General features: G+C 44.3%; 1 protein-coding gene across 11 annotated transcripts in view; it reads left to right on the forward strand.

Annotated features, from left to right (window-relative positions):
* The window catches only part of RTEL1 (regulator of telomere elongation helicase 1), a 441,366-nt gene that overhangs the window by 207,829 nt on the left and 218,693 nt on the right, over window positions 1–14,844 (forward strand). For all 11 annotated transcript variants that reach the window (XR_011025114.1, XR_011025113.1, XM_068262473.1 and 8 more), the window contains exon 23: window positions 1,066–1,181. Coding sequence is in view for 9 of the 11 variants with exons in the window: in XM_068262473.1 (XP_068118574.1) it covers window positions 1,066–1,181 (116 nt within the window). In the remaining 2 variants the exon portion in view is untranslated. The remainder of the gene's footprint in view (window positions 1–1,065; window positions 1,182–14,844) is intronic.

Genomic DNA, 14,844 nt, shown 5'->3' on the forward strand with positions numbered 1-14,844 from the left:
TGCACGGTTCGTTTTTGGAAAAAGCGCTTTTCTAAACGCTTTGCCAGAGCGTTTTGAGGTTCACTCCCTGGCGCAAATCAGGAAGTGAACTCTTTGACCCGGAAAAGAATAAATACAATGTATTTATTCTAAAAAAAAACCGCTAACGCAATCGCTGCATAAAGCGGTTTTGTGAGCATTTAGCGCTCTTCCTCTATACCTTGCATTATACGAAAATCGCCCCAAAAATGGTACAGGCACCGCTTTGCTGAGCCTGATTCCGGATAACTGGATAAACCAGATTGGATTGTTTGTGTATGGACATCCTTAGTAAAGGTGGCCATACACTTGATTTTTCCTGTCAATATCTAGTGATTCTATCACTCTGATATAATCTGCTAGAAATCCATGCAACGGGCAGCCGGATCGATCATTCATTCGATTTTTAGGCCAAATCAATTGAATCAGTTTATTGCTCTGGACTGAAGATATAGAACAGCGGTGGGTCAAGAGCAGTGGCAGATTAATGGCTAATAGCGGTGCACTGGATCAAACAGTGCGATGCTGCGGTTCAATACATTTTTTTTTATAGATTTCATCCTGAATTCTGTTTAAAATCTGTCAATAGTGTGTGGCACAGTAATTGGCAGATTTGATCTGACAGGGATCTATCTAAAGGTGGCCACTAACGATACGATAAACTGAGATCTAACCAACCGATCGAATTAATGAAATCGATCCGATTCTCGGATCGATCCCATCAATCTGATTTGATTGGGTAAGACATTTTTTTCCATAAGTGATCCCAGATGATAATTTCTGATCGTTCATAGAAATAATCATTCCTAAATGATCGTTTTGCAAATTGTATCGTTAGTGGCCACCTTAATGGTTGAACCTAGTGGCTATCTATAAGTTTATGGCCACTTTAAGTCAGACAAGAGATTTTTGTTGCCAGCATCTGGCAAATGGCTCTTCATCATGTTGTCCTTTTGAATGAAAAGTGGAAGTTTTGTGTTGCTTTTCACCTTCAATGTTGTATGACACAAGCAGTGTGCTATAATGTGCCTCATCTCCTCCCTGTAGTACCTTTCTGGTCAGGAGTGGTATCGGCAGCAGGCCTCCCGCGCTGTTAATCAGGCCATCGGCAGAGTCATCCGACACAGACACGACTATGGAGCCATCTTTTTATGTGATTACAGGTAAGTAACTCTGGTCCCACATGATGCCCTTTGTCCTGTAATAAATTGTATACTTGTCATTGCAAAAAGTACACAGCGGTTCCCTCAGGCAATACCTTTAAAGTATACCTGTGACAGCGAAATAAAGATGTTATACTCACCTGGGGCTTCCTTCAGCCCCATGAGTACCGATGCGTCCCTCGCCGGCCTCCCGAGTGCTTCCGATTGACCGCAGTCAGTCCCGGTAATCTGGCTCAGTCGCGCCTGAGGAGCCGCGCATGCACAGAAGTGCCGACTGGCACGACTGAGCCAGATTACCGCGAGTGATTGCTGCCGAACAGAGGCACTCTGGAGGACGGCAAGGGACGCATCGGTGCTCATGGGTCTGGAGGAAGCCCTGGAAGCTCATGGGTCTGGAGAAAATCTTTTTATTTCGCCGTCACAGGTATACTTTAATTAGATTACTAAACATTTTCCTAGATGCAACCTTTTGGAGAGCAAAGTAAATTACTAAGAATAGAGACCAATGGAGAGCATGTGTCATGTAAAGCTCGAAGCAGTTCATTTCAGTGCCCGGCGGCGAGTACCGAAGCAGAGCGCCATCATAGCAGCAATGCTGTGCACCCCGTGTAATGGGAATTAATGGCTCCGCCGGTTGTCAAACCCCAAATTACATCTTCCTCCAAGTTGTGACAACTTGTAGGGGGAACAGTATTTAACACCGCCGGGGAATTTAGCGGCGGCAGCAAGAGCCACCATTCGGGTCGCCCTGCGCCGAACTGCCCGGTTCCGGAATGATATGCCCCTGTACAGCTGGTCATACACTAGTCGATCTTACCCATCGATATACTTTAGATTTGATCTGTGTGATCAAAACTGCCAGAAATCGGCAGCTGGTCAGGAGTGCGTTGCTAATGGCTTTGGATTAAGCGACGACCGACGCAGTGTTGGCAATACTGTTACCTGTCCTGCTGAAGCATGTCTTAATGTGTCCGCTGGTTTACTTCCAACACCGGATTTATACTTTTTCCGCCCCTAGGCCAAGTTTCTTGCAGCTTCCCTTCCATGTGCAGCACCCCCTCCTATTCCTTGTGCAGCCTCCTCTTCCATGTGTAACATTCATGTGCAGTACCCCCTCCTATTCCATGTGCAGCCCCCTCTTCCATGTGTAACATTCATGTGCAGTACCCCCTCCTATTCCATGTGCAGCCCCCTCTTCCATGAGTAACATTCATGTGCAGTATCCCCTCCTATTCTTTGTGCTGCCCCCTCTTCCATGTGTAACATTCATGTGCAGTACCCCCTCCTATTCCATGTGCAGCCCCCTCTTCCATGTGTAACATTCATGTGCAGTACCCCCTCCTATTCCATGTGCAGCCCCCTCTTTTATGTGCAGTACCCCCTCCTATTCCTTGTGCTGCCCCCTCTTCCATGAGTAACATTCATGTACAGCAGCCCCTCCTTATTCCCTTTGCAGCCCCCTCTTCCATGTCTAACATTCATGTACAGCACCTCCTCCTATTCCTTGTGCAGCCCCCTCTTCCATGTGTAACATCCATGTACAGCAGCCCCTCCTATTCCTTGTGTTGCCCCGTCTTCCATGTGTAACATTCATGTACAGCACCTGGAGGAAAGGAAAGGAGAGACCGCTGCACTCACGTGTATAACCAAAAGGGAGCAGGGAAATCAAATGCCAAAGTCCACATGCAACCAGAAAAATCCCGCTGCACCAATTGGTTGGGTGAAATTAGAAAATCCTTTTATTGCTCTTTAATCCATCATCAGTGTTACAATGAAAAAGCTCACGCGTATCGGAGCGTAGGATGGTTCCTTAATCATAGCTTACAAACAAGAGTATGTTCACAGGTTATATAGTGCATCAGGTCACACCCCTGGGGGTGTGGACCCCAGACTTAAAGGTATATACAACACAGTGCTATTAAAAAGGTGGTATATATCACCATAATGCATAATATAAAATCCCTATTTAAAAACAAGTACATACAGCATGATATCATAGCAACCTAACATGATAACTACCCAGTATTCATAGTTGTTAGTATTATTTTATATTTCGGATGATACCTAACCTTATTTATCATAGAATGTGTTGAGATCTAATCTGGAATTTAGTCCTAAAGGGGAACGTGTCCCCAATTTCCAGATCCAGAAAGCTTCTCGCCTTAAAAGTCTCCCATAAATGTTTCCTCCCCTCAAGGAATGTGACACCCTTTCTATACCATGGAACCTGAAACCCGACATATTGCCTGAGTGGACATGGAAAAAATGTCTGGAAACGCTCGAGGCGCGGGTAATATATGCAGCGTTCCTGAGACATCTTCCAGCCCCATGATAGTGTTCGGAAATTCTCTGACGGAGGGGACGGGTAGTACAACCCACATACTGCATCCCACACTCCACACAGATGACCAGATATACAACATTATGGGTATTAAAATTGATATATTGTCTAATGTCATAGCTGGTATGTCTGGAGAGTGAGAGAACTTCCCGTGCTTGTTCGTGAACATCGCAGTACCTACATGTGCTGTAGCCACATCTGTAAGAGCCTAAATATCTCAGCCAAGTGGGTCTAGGTCTATCGGCACTTTGGAACAAGCTAGGGGAAAGTTTTGCGCCCAAAGTAGGAGCGCGTCGTGAGGAAAAGCCACAACCCTCCGCCAATACAGCTTGCAGTTTAGGATCTGAGTGGAGGACAGGCAAGTATTTTTTAATAGTTTTAACGATCTGGGCATATTCCAGACTGTATGAAGTGACAAAGTTTATACCTTTATTAAATTGCCTGTTCCCACAGCCAGATCCAGGAGTTAGTAGATCAGCTCTAGTTTTATGTAAAACCCGATCTCTGGCCTCCGAAATGAGGTCATCCTGATAACCGCGATCTCTAAGTCTGGTTTGTACTAGATCCAATTCTTGTTTAATTTTAGTTGGATCTGAACAGTTCCTTGCCGCTCTAATCATTTCTCCATATGGAATGGATCTTAAGGTGTGTCTCGGATGGCAGCTTGTGGCTAAAAGCAAAGAGTTGCCCGCACATTCCTTCTTAAAAGTTCTGGTCAGTATCTTCCCCGTCGTGGCACAGCCAGTCAGATGTAAATCTAAAAAATCAATTCCCGTGGTATTATGGGACATCGTAAAGGACAGGTTCAAATCGTTGTTGTTACAGTACTCCAAAAATTGCGACACGCCCCCCTCAGGCCCCCTCCAAACCAGCAGCAGATCATCTATATATCTAGCATACCAAAATATAGACTCAGAAAAGGGGTTGAATTCTCCAAAGATGCGGAGCTCCTCCCACCATCCCATGTACAGGTTTGCCAGGGATGGGGAGAACTTGGCTCCCATAGAAGCTCCGCATCTCTGGAGATAATACACCCCGTCAAACAGATATATAGATGATCTGCTGCTGGTTTGGAGGGGGCCTGAGGGGGGCGTGTCGCAATTTTTGGAGTACTGTAACAACAACGATTTGAACCTGTCCTTTACGATGTCCCATAATACCTCGGGAATTGATTTTTTAGATTTACATCTGACTGGCTGTGCCACGACGGGGAAGATACTGACCAGAACTTTTAGGAAGGAATGTGCGGGCAACTCTTTGCTTTTAGCCACAAGCTGCCATCCGAGACACACCTTAAGATCCATTCCATATGGAGAAATGATTAGAGCGGCAAGGAACTGTTCAGATCCAACTAAAATTAAACAAGAATTGGATCTAGTACAAACCAGACTTAGGGCTGGTTCAGACGGACGTTTGGAGGCGTCACGTTCATTGGCGTCGCGGCGGCAATGCGTTCGGGCTTTCAGCAGCGTTCGCGTTGCGTTCGGATGCGGTCGCGTTTTTTCTTCCCCTAGGGGGATATTACCCGTAGCGGTTAACCGCCCCTAGAAGCTACATGTAGCTTCCAGGGGCTCCTTGAACGCCAGGGAAAATCGGGACCCGAACGCCGCGTTCGTGCAAACGCACACGAAAGCTTGGTACAAACGCTCCCATTCACTTGAATGGGAGCGTTTAACGCCAAGCCCCGAACGCTGGCTGTAAACGCTCTGCAAGCGTCCGTCTGAACCAGCCCTTAGAGATCGAGGTTATCAGGATGACCTCATTTCGGAGGCCAGAGATCGGGTTTTACATAAAACTAGAGCTGATCTACTAACTCCTGGATCTGGCTGTGGGAACAGGCAATTTAATAAAGGTATAAACTTTGTCACTTCATACAGTCTGGAATATGCCCAGATCGTTAAAACTATTAAAAAATACTTGCCTGTCCTCCACTCAGATCCTAAACTGCAAGCTGTATTGGCGGAGGGTTGTGGCTTTTCCTCACGACGCGCTCCTACTTTGGGCGCAAGACTTTCCCCTAGCTTGTTCCAAAGTGCCGATAGACCTAGACCCACTTGGCTGAGATATTTAGGCTCTTACAGATGTGGCTACAGCACATGTAGGTACTGCGATGTTCACGAACAAGCACGGGAGGTTCTCTCACTCTCCAGACATACCAGCTATGACATTAGACAATATATCAATTGTAATACCCATAATGTTGTATATCTGGTCATCTATGTGGAGTGTGGGATGCAGTATGTGGGTTGTACTACCCGTCCCCTCCGTCAGAGAATTTCCGAACACTATCATGGGGCTGGAAGATGTCTCAGGAACGCTGCATATATTACCCGCGCCTCGAGCGTTTCCAGACATTTTTTCCATGTCCACTCAGGCAATATGTCGGGTTTCAGGTTCCATGGTATAGAAAGGGTGTCACATTCCTTGAGGGGAGGAGACATTTATGGGAGACTTTTAAGGCGAGAAGCTTTCTGGATCTGGAAATTGGGGACACGTTCCCCTTTAGGACTAAATTCCAGATTAGATCTCAACACATTCTATGATAAATAAGGTTAGGTATCATCCGAAATATAAAATAATAAAACAACTATGAATACTGAGTAGTTATCATGTTAGGTTGCTATGATATCATGCTGTATGTACTTGTTTTTAAATAGGGATTTTATATTATGCATTATGGTGATATATACCACCTTTTTAATAGCACTGTGTTGTATATACCTTTAAGTCTGGGGTCCACACCCCCAGGGGTGTGACCTGATGCACTATATAACCTGTGAACATACTCTTGTTTGTAAGCTATGATTAAGGAACCATCCTACGCTCCGATACGCGTGAGCTTTTTCATTGTAACACTGATGATGGATTAAAGAGCAATAAAAGGATTTTCTAATTTCACCCAACCAATTGGTGCAGCGGGATTTTTCTGGTTGCACATGTACAGCACCCCCTCCTATTCCTTGTGCTGCCCCCTCTTCCATGTGTAACATCCATGTACAACACCTCCTCCTATTCCCTGTGCAGCCCCCTCTTCCATGTGTAACATTCATGTACAGCAGCTCATCCTATTCCTTGTGCAGCACCCCTTCCTATTCCTTGTGCAGCCCCTCTTCCATGTATATCATTCATGTACAGCACCTCCTCCCATTCAACGTGCAGCCCCCTCTTCCATATGTAACATCCATGTACAGCAGCCCCCTTCTATTCCTTGTGCCGTCCCCTCTTCCATGTGTAACATTCATGGACAGCAGCCCCCTCCCATTACATGTGCAGCCCCCCTCTCCCATGTCTAACATTCATGTACAGCAGCCTTCAGTTCTATACAGGTCACTTGGGCTGCAGCTCCCTATGTCCATGTGTTGCTCCTTATTTGCAACCTCTGTATTCCATTTGCAGCCTTCTCTTCCATATGCAGCAATCCCTCTTCCATGTCCAGCTGCCCCTTGGCCAGCTGCCGCCCAAGGCCCGGTCTTTGTGGCATTTCCAGTTTACTTCATGCCGCGGGACTCCTCCTCTCGTCATCCTCTTCTCTTCTCTTCCTTCTCATTCCATTGATCTTTAGCATAGAGTCCACCAGATTTAGAATGGCTTTGTTGTGCTTATTGGACTCGCTCTCCATCATGCCTGTGGATACTCTGTTTTGCTTTTTGTTGTTTTATGTTTTATTTTACTGAACAGATTGGAGATCCACTTTAAGCTGTGAGAGAAATCTTTACATTTTCCCAATTAGATCATCAGGGCGGTCTGTGTGGCTGATATTGGGGTGAAGCCCCTCCCACAGTGTGATGTCATGACCATGGTCCTGACAGTTTTCTGTCTGTGAAACTCCCTGCATTGTAGGAAATACTATCTGTTTCCAACTGCCAAGCAAACAGTATCTCCCTCTGTGCATAGAACTCACAGATCATTTGGCAGAACTAAAGCTGTCACCACCAGTGATAAATGTCAGAATGTAAATCAGAGAGAGGAAATATTTTACTATACAACACTCACTAAATAATCTATAAATAAATATGGTAAACCCCAAGCAATTTTATTGATTGTTATTTTCAGTACAGGTCCTCTTTACTTGAGCTTTCATAACTGTATGGAAACCAGCTTTTACTGCCATGGAAGCTTGTAATATGATTAACAATTCATCCTTTTTCTTTTTAAATGCGCTCTCATGTGAGGTCATCAAACATTGAATGCTGTTTTTTTTTTTTTCTTACATTCATTTCCTCAATTCTGTAGATGAGAAAACAAAGTTACCTGTTTGCCTAACAAATCAGGATAGCTTTTATTTGCATCCTGTCGTGACAACATTACGTAGGAGGAACCCTTAGGAAAATGAAGGCAATTGTTTCAGCACAGTAAATACGTAACAACTGGTACTTCTATGTACTGTGTGACCAGTGATAAGCTTGAGTTCATATTCTTTCCTGTGCATTTTAGTACAGCGATGAATATGACTTCTGCACAATGTCACAGAGTTTCAATATTTGATTATGTGAAGAGTTTCTCAAACATGTATGTAAATATTTCAGGAAGTGTTCTGTTCTGATTCCAGAGGAAGGTAACCAACTTCCTTTAGCTAGTTATAGAAAAGTAGGCCTAATTGTTTATATATGTTATGGCCAGAACCCGAAGTCTGGCCACTTTGGGTTCTGGCCGGCCAAAATGCGAAGTGGCCATGTTACAGCGGCCAATATCAGAAATGAATTCATTCTGGCGGCTCCGGCTCCTCCCCCTGTGTCTCTCCTCTCAGCAGTCTCACCTCTGACAGCTGCAGGTCCAGTATCCCTACCCACCCCCATCACCCCTCGCACACCCGAGATGTTCGTTACCACAGGGAAGCATCCCAAGGAGCAGGCAACGGGAGCGCTGCAGACATTTTTTCTGCCAGCACCCACTCTGCAGTGCCCACGTATCGGAACCAAAGTGGTGTCACGAACCCCTGCTTCCTGTGGTACTTCCATGCGAATACAAACAGAAACTTTTCATAACGGGGAAGTGAGCGAGGGGGACGATATAGGGATACCCAGTGCCAATGCCAGAGGTGAGAGGAGGAGGCGGGGAAGGAGCCAGAGCCCCAGACTCTAATTGCTGCTCGCTATTGGCCGACTGCTGAGAGGAGAGAGGCTGGGGAGGAGCCAAAGGTTGTTTCTGACATTGGCCGCTGTAACATGGCCACTTCGCATTTTGGCTGGCCAGAACCCAAAGTGGCCAGACTTCAGGTTCTGGCCGTAACATATACAAGCAATGTCAAGTGTGCAGAAAAAAGTAGCATTTACCGATATCATTCATTGGTGGCCACTGATATAGAACCTTAATCATTAGTGGCCATTATTTAGGCTCATATGCACAACCAACCCCACAACAAGTTGTTTACATGACAAGTACGTAAACAAACCAACCAACTAAACTACCAACTCACTTAAATACTATGCATGCAAACTTAACAACAAACTGCATAACATGTCTGCATTCAACAGCAACAAAAACCCACATGATAGTTGGGCAGATTGAGCCACCGGTTGGATCTGGCAACCTGACAACCTGTTACCAGTTGGTTTCCTGGTTGTTTGGCAGCTGTACATACGCCCAACGATCTTCCAACAGACCAAGTTTGAAAGATAGTTGGGCAGATTGTTGGGACGTGTCTATGAGCCCTTAGATAGAGAAGATCTCAGGTGTGGCTCTTGATGTCACCTAAAAGCCACATGGTCTTTTACAGCTTTACCAGCATCTGCCCTGCTGGTTCAGCCACTGCTGTAATTCTATACCATTTAGGTAGTTCCTAGTTTTAACCTCTTGGAGACCAGAGGTTTATACCCTCAGTGACCAGATTATTTTTTTTACAATTCTGCACTGCGCAGCTTTAATGGTTTATTGCACAGTCATGCAACTTAGCACCCAAATGAATAATTTTGCCTTCTTTTCTTCCCCCTAATAGAACTATATTTTGGTAGTTTCTGATGGCTGCTGCAATCTTTAGTTTGTTTGTTTCTTTTTTTTTTTATTAATTCAATATCATCATTTTTTATATTTTTTTAACCATTTCTTCTACCCCCTCCCCCCCTCCCTGAATTGTCCTTAGACTGCAATACATACACTACATTATACATGCATAGGCATCAGCCTGTGCATGGTATTAGATTGTGAGCCGTTGCTAGGGACAGTTAAATGACAGGGATGGCCTGTGTTCAGCCCTGCTCTAGATCGCAGTGCTGTACACATATATTTGTGTTTAGTTTTTTCTCTATTTTAGCCTGCCAGCTCCGATCACGGCTGGCAGGCTGACCTCCATTCCCCTCTTTTTTTACGAGCAGGGAATGCGCGAGCGAGCGCATTTTCCCTGCTTTCCCGCCCACCGCACTTTGATGCCAATTGGCGTTAGTAGGTCCCTAGCAAGTCATGCTTCCACCACCCATCGGCGTAAGGCGGTTGGGAGGCGTACGACTTGCTTGCAGGATACAGCCGGTATGGCTTATCCTGCTGCCGCACAAGTTCCCGACGACGTTCATTATTATTCCCCCTCTAGGTTGATGTGGATGATGGGGAATGATGTAATTATTTTTACAGTGTTTTAAAAGTAACTTAAGCTCCGTCTTCTGACGGCGGTGAAGTTACTCACTGTACGCCACTATAGCTGTAATTCCTATTATGGTCTATGGTGGCGCCGGCTGCGCCCAAGTCTCCTGCGCTGGATTGCCAGTGTTCGTCCCGCCCCCACCGCACTTTGACGCCAATTGGCGTTAGTCGGTCCCCAGTGAGTCATGCTTCCACCACCCATCGGCGTAAGGCAGACGGGAGCTGGTTAAGACTCCCACTTCATGTTTTCATATCAAAGTAGAGGGCTTAATTTGAGGCGGTACCTAGTTGTAAGTCATTATTAAGATAACAGGAGACCATTGCCAAATCTGGCCATTTCTGACTGGATCAGGTGAGTATGTCAGATCAATAGGTTCTCTGCGTAGACCACTAGCCCATCTATTGCAACGTAGAGAACAGATTCCAGCCCAGAAATGTAATGCAACTTGGGTGTGTGTAGACAGTTTTGATAATCTAGAGTTGGCTGTAAATTAAAGACAACAATTTTGTGCATCACTGATGCATCATTCCAGCAAAGTAGAATTTCACTCGAATAATGTTAAGCCCAAGTTCACTGGTTAGTAGTTTTAGTACACTTGGTAAGGGGGTGACATGACAAAAAAGGCTCCTAGTGGAATTGAGCTCTGTAGAGTTGGTATATAGAGTTCCCCTGTGCTGTCCTTCATTTTTGAAGGTAGGTGTAACCGAGCTGCCCCAAACCACTTCTCTCAATCAGGATGTGAGGGGAAGACCTTTGCTCTTGTCCAGAAATTTGGCCAAGCATATGATTGCTTTCAGGCTTCTGCATTTGTGCAAAACCTTGAGTGTGGTGACAAGTCACATCGTTCCCTCCCTAGTCACAGAAAGGCCTGGAAAAACATGGGTAGTGGCTTTACTAGACAGAGCTGACAGCTTCACACCTCTCCTGGAAGTGAAGGGAAACATGGGGTGGCCATATCATCTCTTTAGCTATCAGTCAAGCAATCTGTTGCTTGGTATGCTTCAGACTTATGCAATGGCCATGACTTTAAAGGTTGATCAGAAAGAAAGTCTCTAGATTCTTAACCACTTGAGGGCCGCAGTGTTAAACCCCCCTAAAGACCAGGCCATTTTTTTCTAAATTGGCTACTGCAGCTTTAAGGCCTCGCTGCAGGGCCACACAACTCCGCACATAAGGTGTCTCCCCCCCCCCCCCCCCCACTGTTTCTCCCCACCAACAGAGCTTTCTTTTGGTGGGGTTTGATCGCCCCCCCAGATGTTTGTTTCTTTTTTTAAAAATATATACCGGTACATTTTTTAATTTTAACCACTTAACCCCTGCGGTACGAATTTCTCCGGGGCGGAGAAATCCGTACCTTCCGCGCTACCGCCGCTGTCCGCGCTCCCGCCGCTCGTGCACGCCGCCGCCCGGAGATCAATGAACGGGAAAATCCATTCCCGTTCATTGATCTAAGCCCCCGCAATGATCCGCTGCTTCTATTAGAAGCAGCGCGATCATTGTGATCTTCTCAGCCTCGTACTGTTTCCTGTAACCGTTCTTCCGGACGCTTACAGGTCGCATGTAAACAAACACACTGTGGCCATCTTGTGGCCAAATAGTAAAACTACACCCTAAAGCATTTTACATATACAAACACATTACATTTACACAATAAATTAACTCATTACCTCCCACACTCCCCAATTTATTTATTTTTGTAATTAAAAAGAAAAAAAATACAATTGAAAAAAACAAAACATAAATAGTTACCTTAGGGACTGAACTTTTTAAATATTTATGTCAAGAGGGTATAACACTGTTACTTTATAAACTGCGGGCTTGTAATTAGCGATGGATGCTAAACTGAAAAAAATGCACCTCTATTTCCAAATAAAATATTGTCACCAAACATTGTGATAGGGACATCATTTAAACGGTTTTATAACCGGGACAAATGGGCAAATACATTTCATGGGTTTTAATTACAGTAGCATGCATTATTTAAAAACTATAATGGCCGAAATTAGGGGCTACCATCTGACGAAACCGGTAGGGCGGAACTACAGGCAGAGCAGGAAGAGACGCCATACAGCACATGTGGACTGATAATCTGATATGCGCATTTGATCCGTACAATTTGTGAGTGCACTACTTTTTATTTTTTCATGTATTAAATGGTTTTACGCTATGTTGGACTTGTTTGGAGCATTTTATTAGGCAAAGAAGTCAGGCAGCCATCGCCCACCGGAGTATTAACAAGCGATATTTGCTGGTCTGTGAGGGGTCAGCATCAGTTTTGGTGAGCACATTGTTGTGCATGCAGCCACGAGGTGGTATAGGTGTGGGCAGGATTATATGTAGACAGCACATGTGGATCGGGGGGGGGGGGGGTGTCTGAGGGGTGCTGTGGGTGGTCATGGGGGCAGGGGGGACAGGATCAGTGTGTGTGTGTGTGTGTGTTTACATACACAGCTGCCTTCTCCCCTGGTTAGTCGCTCGATCACTGAGACCACCAGGAGAGGAGGCAGCCAGTATAATACTTTGTTAGCTTAACAAAGTGTATTATACATTAGTAACGGCGAGATCGGGGTATTTACAACCCGCCGGTGCTGCTTATTGGCCGATGGGTTGACGTCGCGGCTGGGCGGAGCCTAATGCAGATCCCCGGCTAATTAGTCCACCAGGTGCCGCCGCCGATCGGCGTTACACGATCCTGGGGGAGCCACCTTGCCGCCGCCCATAGGTAGTGGGCAGTCGGCAAGTGGTTAAATTTAATATATATAAATTTAAGGTCATGGACCTTGGACTTGCCAATGGTAGAACGACAAATAAGATAAATGGCTTACAGCTGGGAAAATCAGACTGGGAAAAGGATTTGGGAATACTGGTTGATAACAAGATAACTATATCCAATGCCAAGCAGCAGCAGCTAAAGCAAATAAAATTCTGGGATGCCTAAAACGGAAACTAAAATCTCAAGATACTAGTATATTACTTCCTCTGTATAAATCACTTTGAGGTCACATCTGGAGTATGGGATACAGTTTTGCCCACCACACTATTAGTTCTGGAGTATAAATAGCATCTTTTACATTCATTCCCACTTGAAGACCCTCTGAGCCTTCTCCATAATTTTGGTGGCATAAAGTACTCCATACCTTTTAGTAGTGTAGTCATGGTAACTGATTTTCTCCTGTGAGTTGCCATGTAGAGGTATAATTGCTTTTACGTATTAGGAATTGTGTCCTCAGTGAGATCAGTGTATCCCATTACCATTAAATAAGAAGTGTACAGTTTTAATGGCTCACACAAGGCAAGGTGAAGACGTAATTAGACTTGGCAGGGAACTTGCCTTATTACCATTTACGGATATGAGGGAAGTTGTGGCAAGACTGTATGAAAAGAATGCAGAGACCAATATCATTGAGAATGACTCAGGTTTCCACAGAAGGTTTACTTCATCATTTTCAATGCAGAGGTAATTCTTTAAAGAGGAACTGTCACAAAAATCTTTAAATTTAAAACACGTACAAATAAGAATTACATTTCTTCCTGAGTAAAATGAGCCATAAATTACTTTTCTCCTATGTTGCTGTCACTTACAGTAGGTAGTAGAAATCTGACATTACCGACAGATTTTGGACTAGCCCATCTTCTCATAGGGGGGTTCTCAGGGTTTTATTTATTTTTAAAAGCACTTAGTGAATGGCAGTTGCTCCGTCCAACTGCCAAAATAGTGTGCAGCGAGCAGGGAGGCTGGCCAGCATCTTAGTATAAATATTTTTCAGGGAATGTCTTTATAAAGCATAAAGGCCATGCTGAGAATCCCCCCTATGGAGAGATGGACTAACCTAAAACCTGTCGGTAATGTCAGATTTCTACTACCTACTGTAAGTGACAGCAACATAGGAGAAAATTAATTTATGGCTCATTTTACTCTGGAAGAAATGTACTTCTTATGTGTATGTGTTTTAAATGTTAAGATTTTCCCGACAGTTCCTCTTTAAGGAAATGCAAAGGGTTTTATTTAATTACTGTATTATTTTTATTTGGCTTTTAAAAAATGTATTCTTTTTATACATAGTTTGGTTAAAAAAAAGACATCCGTCTATCAAGTCCAACCAAACTAATACAAATAAATAATTAACGAATAAGTAAACATTGGGTATCTTTCTGTCCTGCATATCCCAGTTCCTTCAAGGAAAGGCAAAAAAAAAAAAACCCAATTAAAAAAATTCCTTCCCGTCTCCAGGTGGGAGTCAGATAAAATTCCTGAATCAACTCTGCTGGGAATTACCCAACAATGCCGTGAATAATATCCGTGGATGTCCTTCAATGTAAGGAAAGCATTCAAGTCTCTTATAAACGCAGATATAGAATTTGTCATAACCACTTCCTGGTGTAAAATGTTCCAGTCATTAACAAGTCTTACCGCAAAAAAAACCCTTCCTAAATCAATGGCAAAACTTTTTTCCTTCATACGCATATCATGTCCTCTTGTCCTTTGCACAGTCCTTGGGACAATTAGCTCATCTGCCAATTTTTTGTGTTGCCCTCTTAAGTATTTGTACATGTTTTTTCCAAGCTAATTAAACCCAGTTTGTCCAACCTTTCTTGAGATGTTCCATCCCCCTGATTTATTTAGTTGACTTTCTTTCTACCTGATCTGATATGCAAGTGTCCTTCCTAATAGTGTGGTGGGCAAAACTGTATCCCATACTCCAGATAAGGCCTCAAAGTGATTTATACAGATGGAGTAATATACTAGT

This window comes from Hyperolius riggenbachi, chromosome 12, assembly GCF_040937935.1.
Source record: "Hyperolius riggenbachi isolate aHypRig1 chromosome 12, aHypRig1.pri, whole genome shotgun sequence".
NCBI lineage: Eukaryota > Metazoa > Chordata > Amphibia > Anura > Hyperoliidae > Hyperolius > Hyperolius riggenbachi.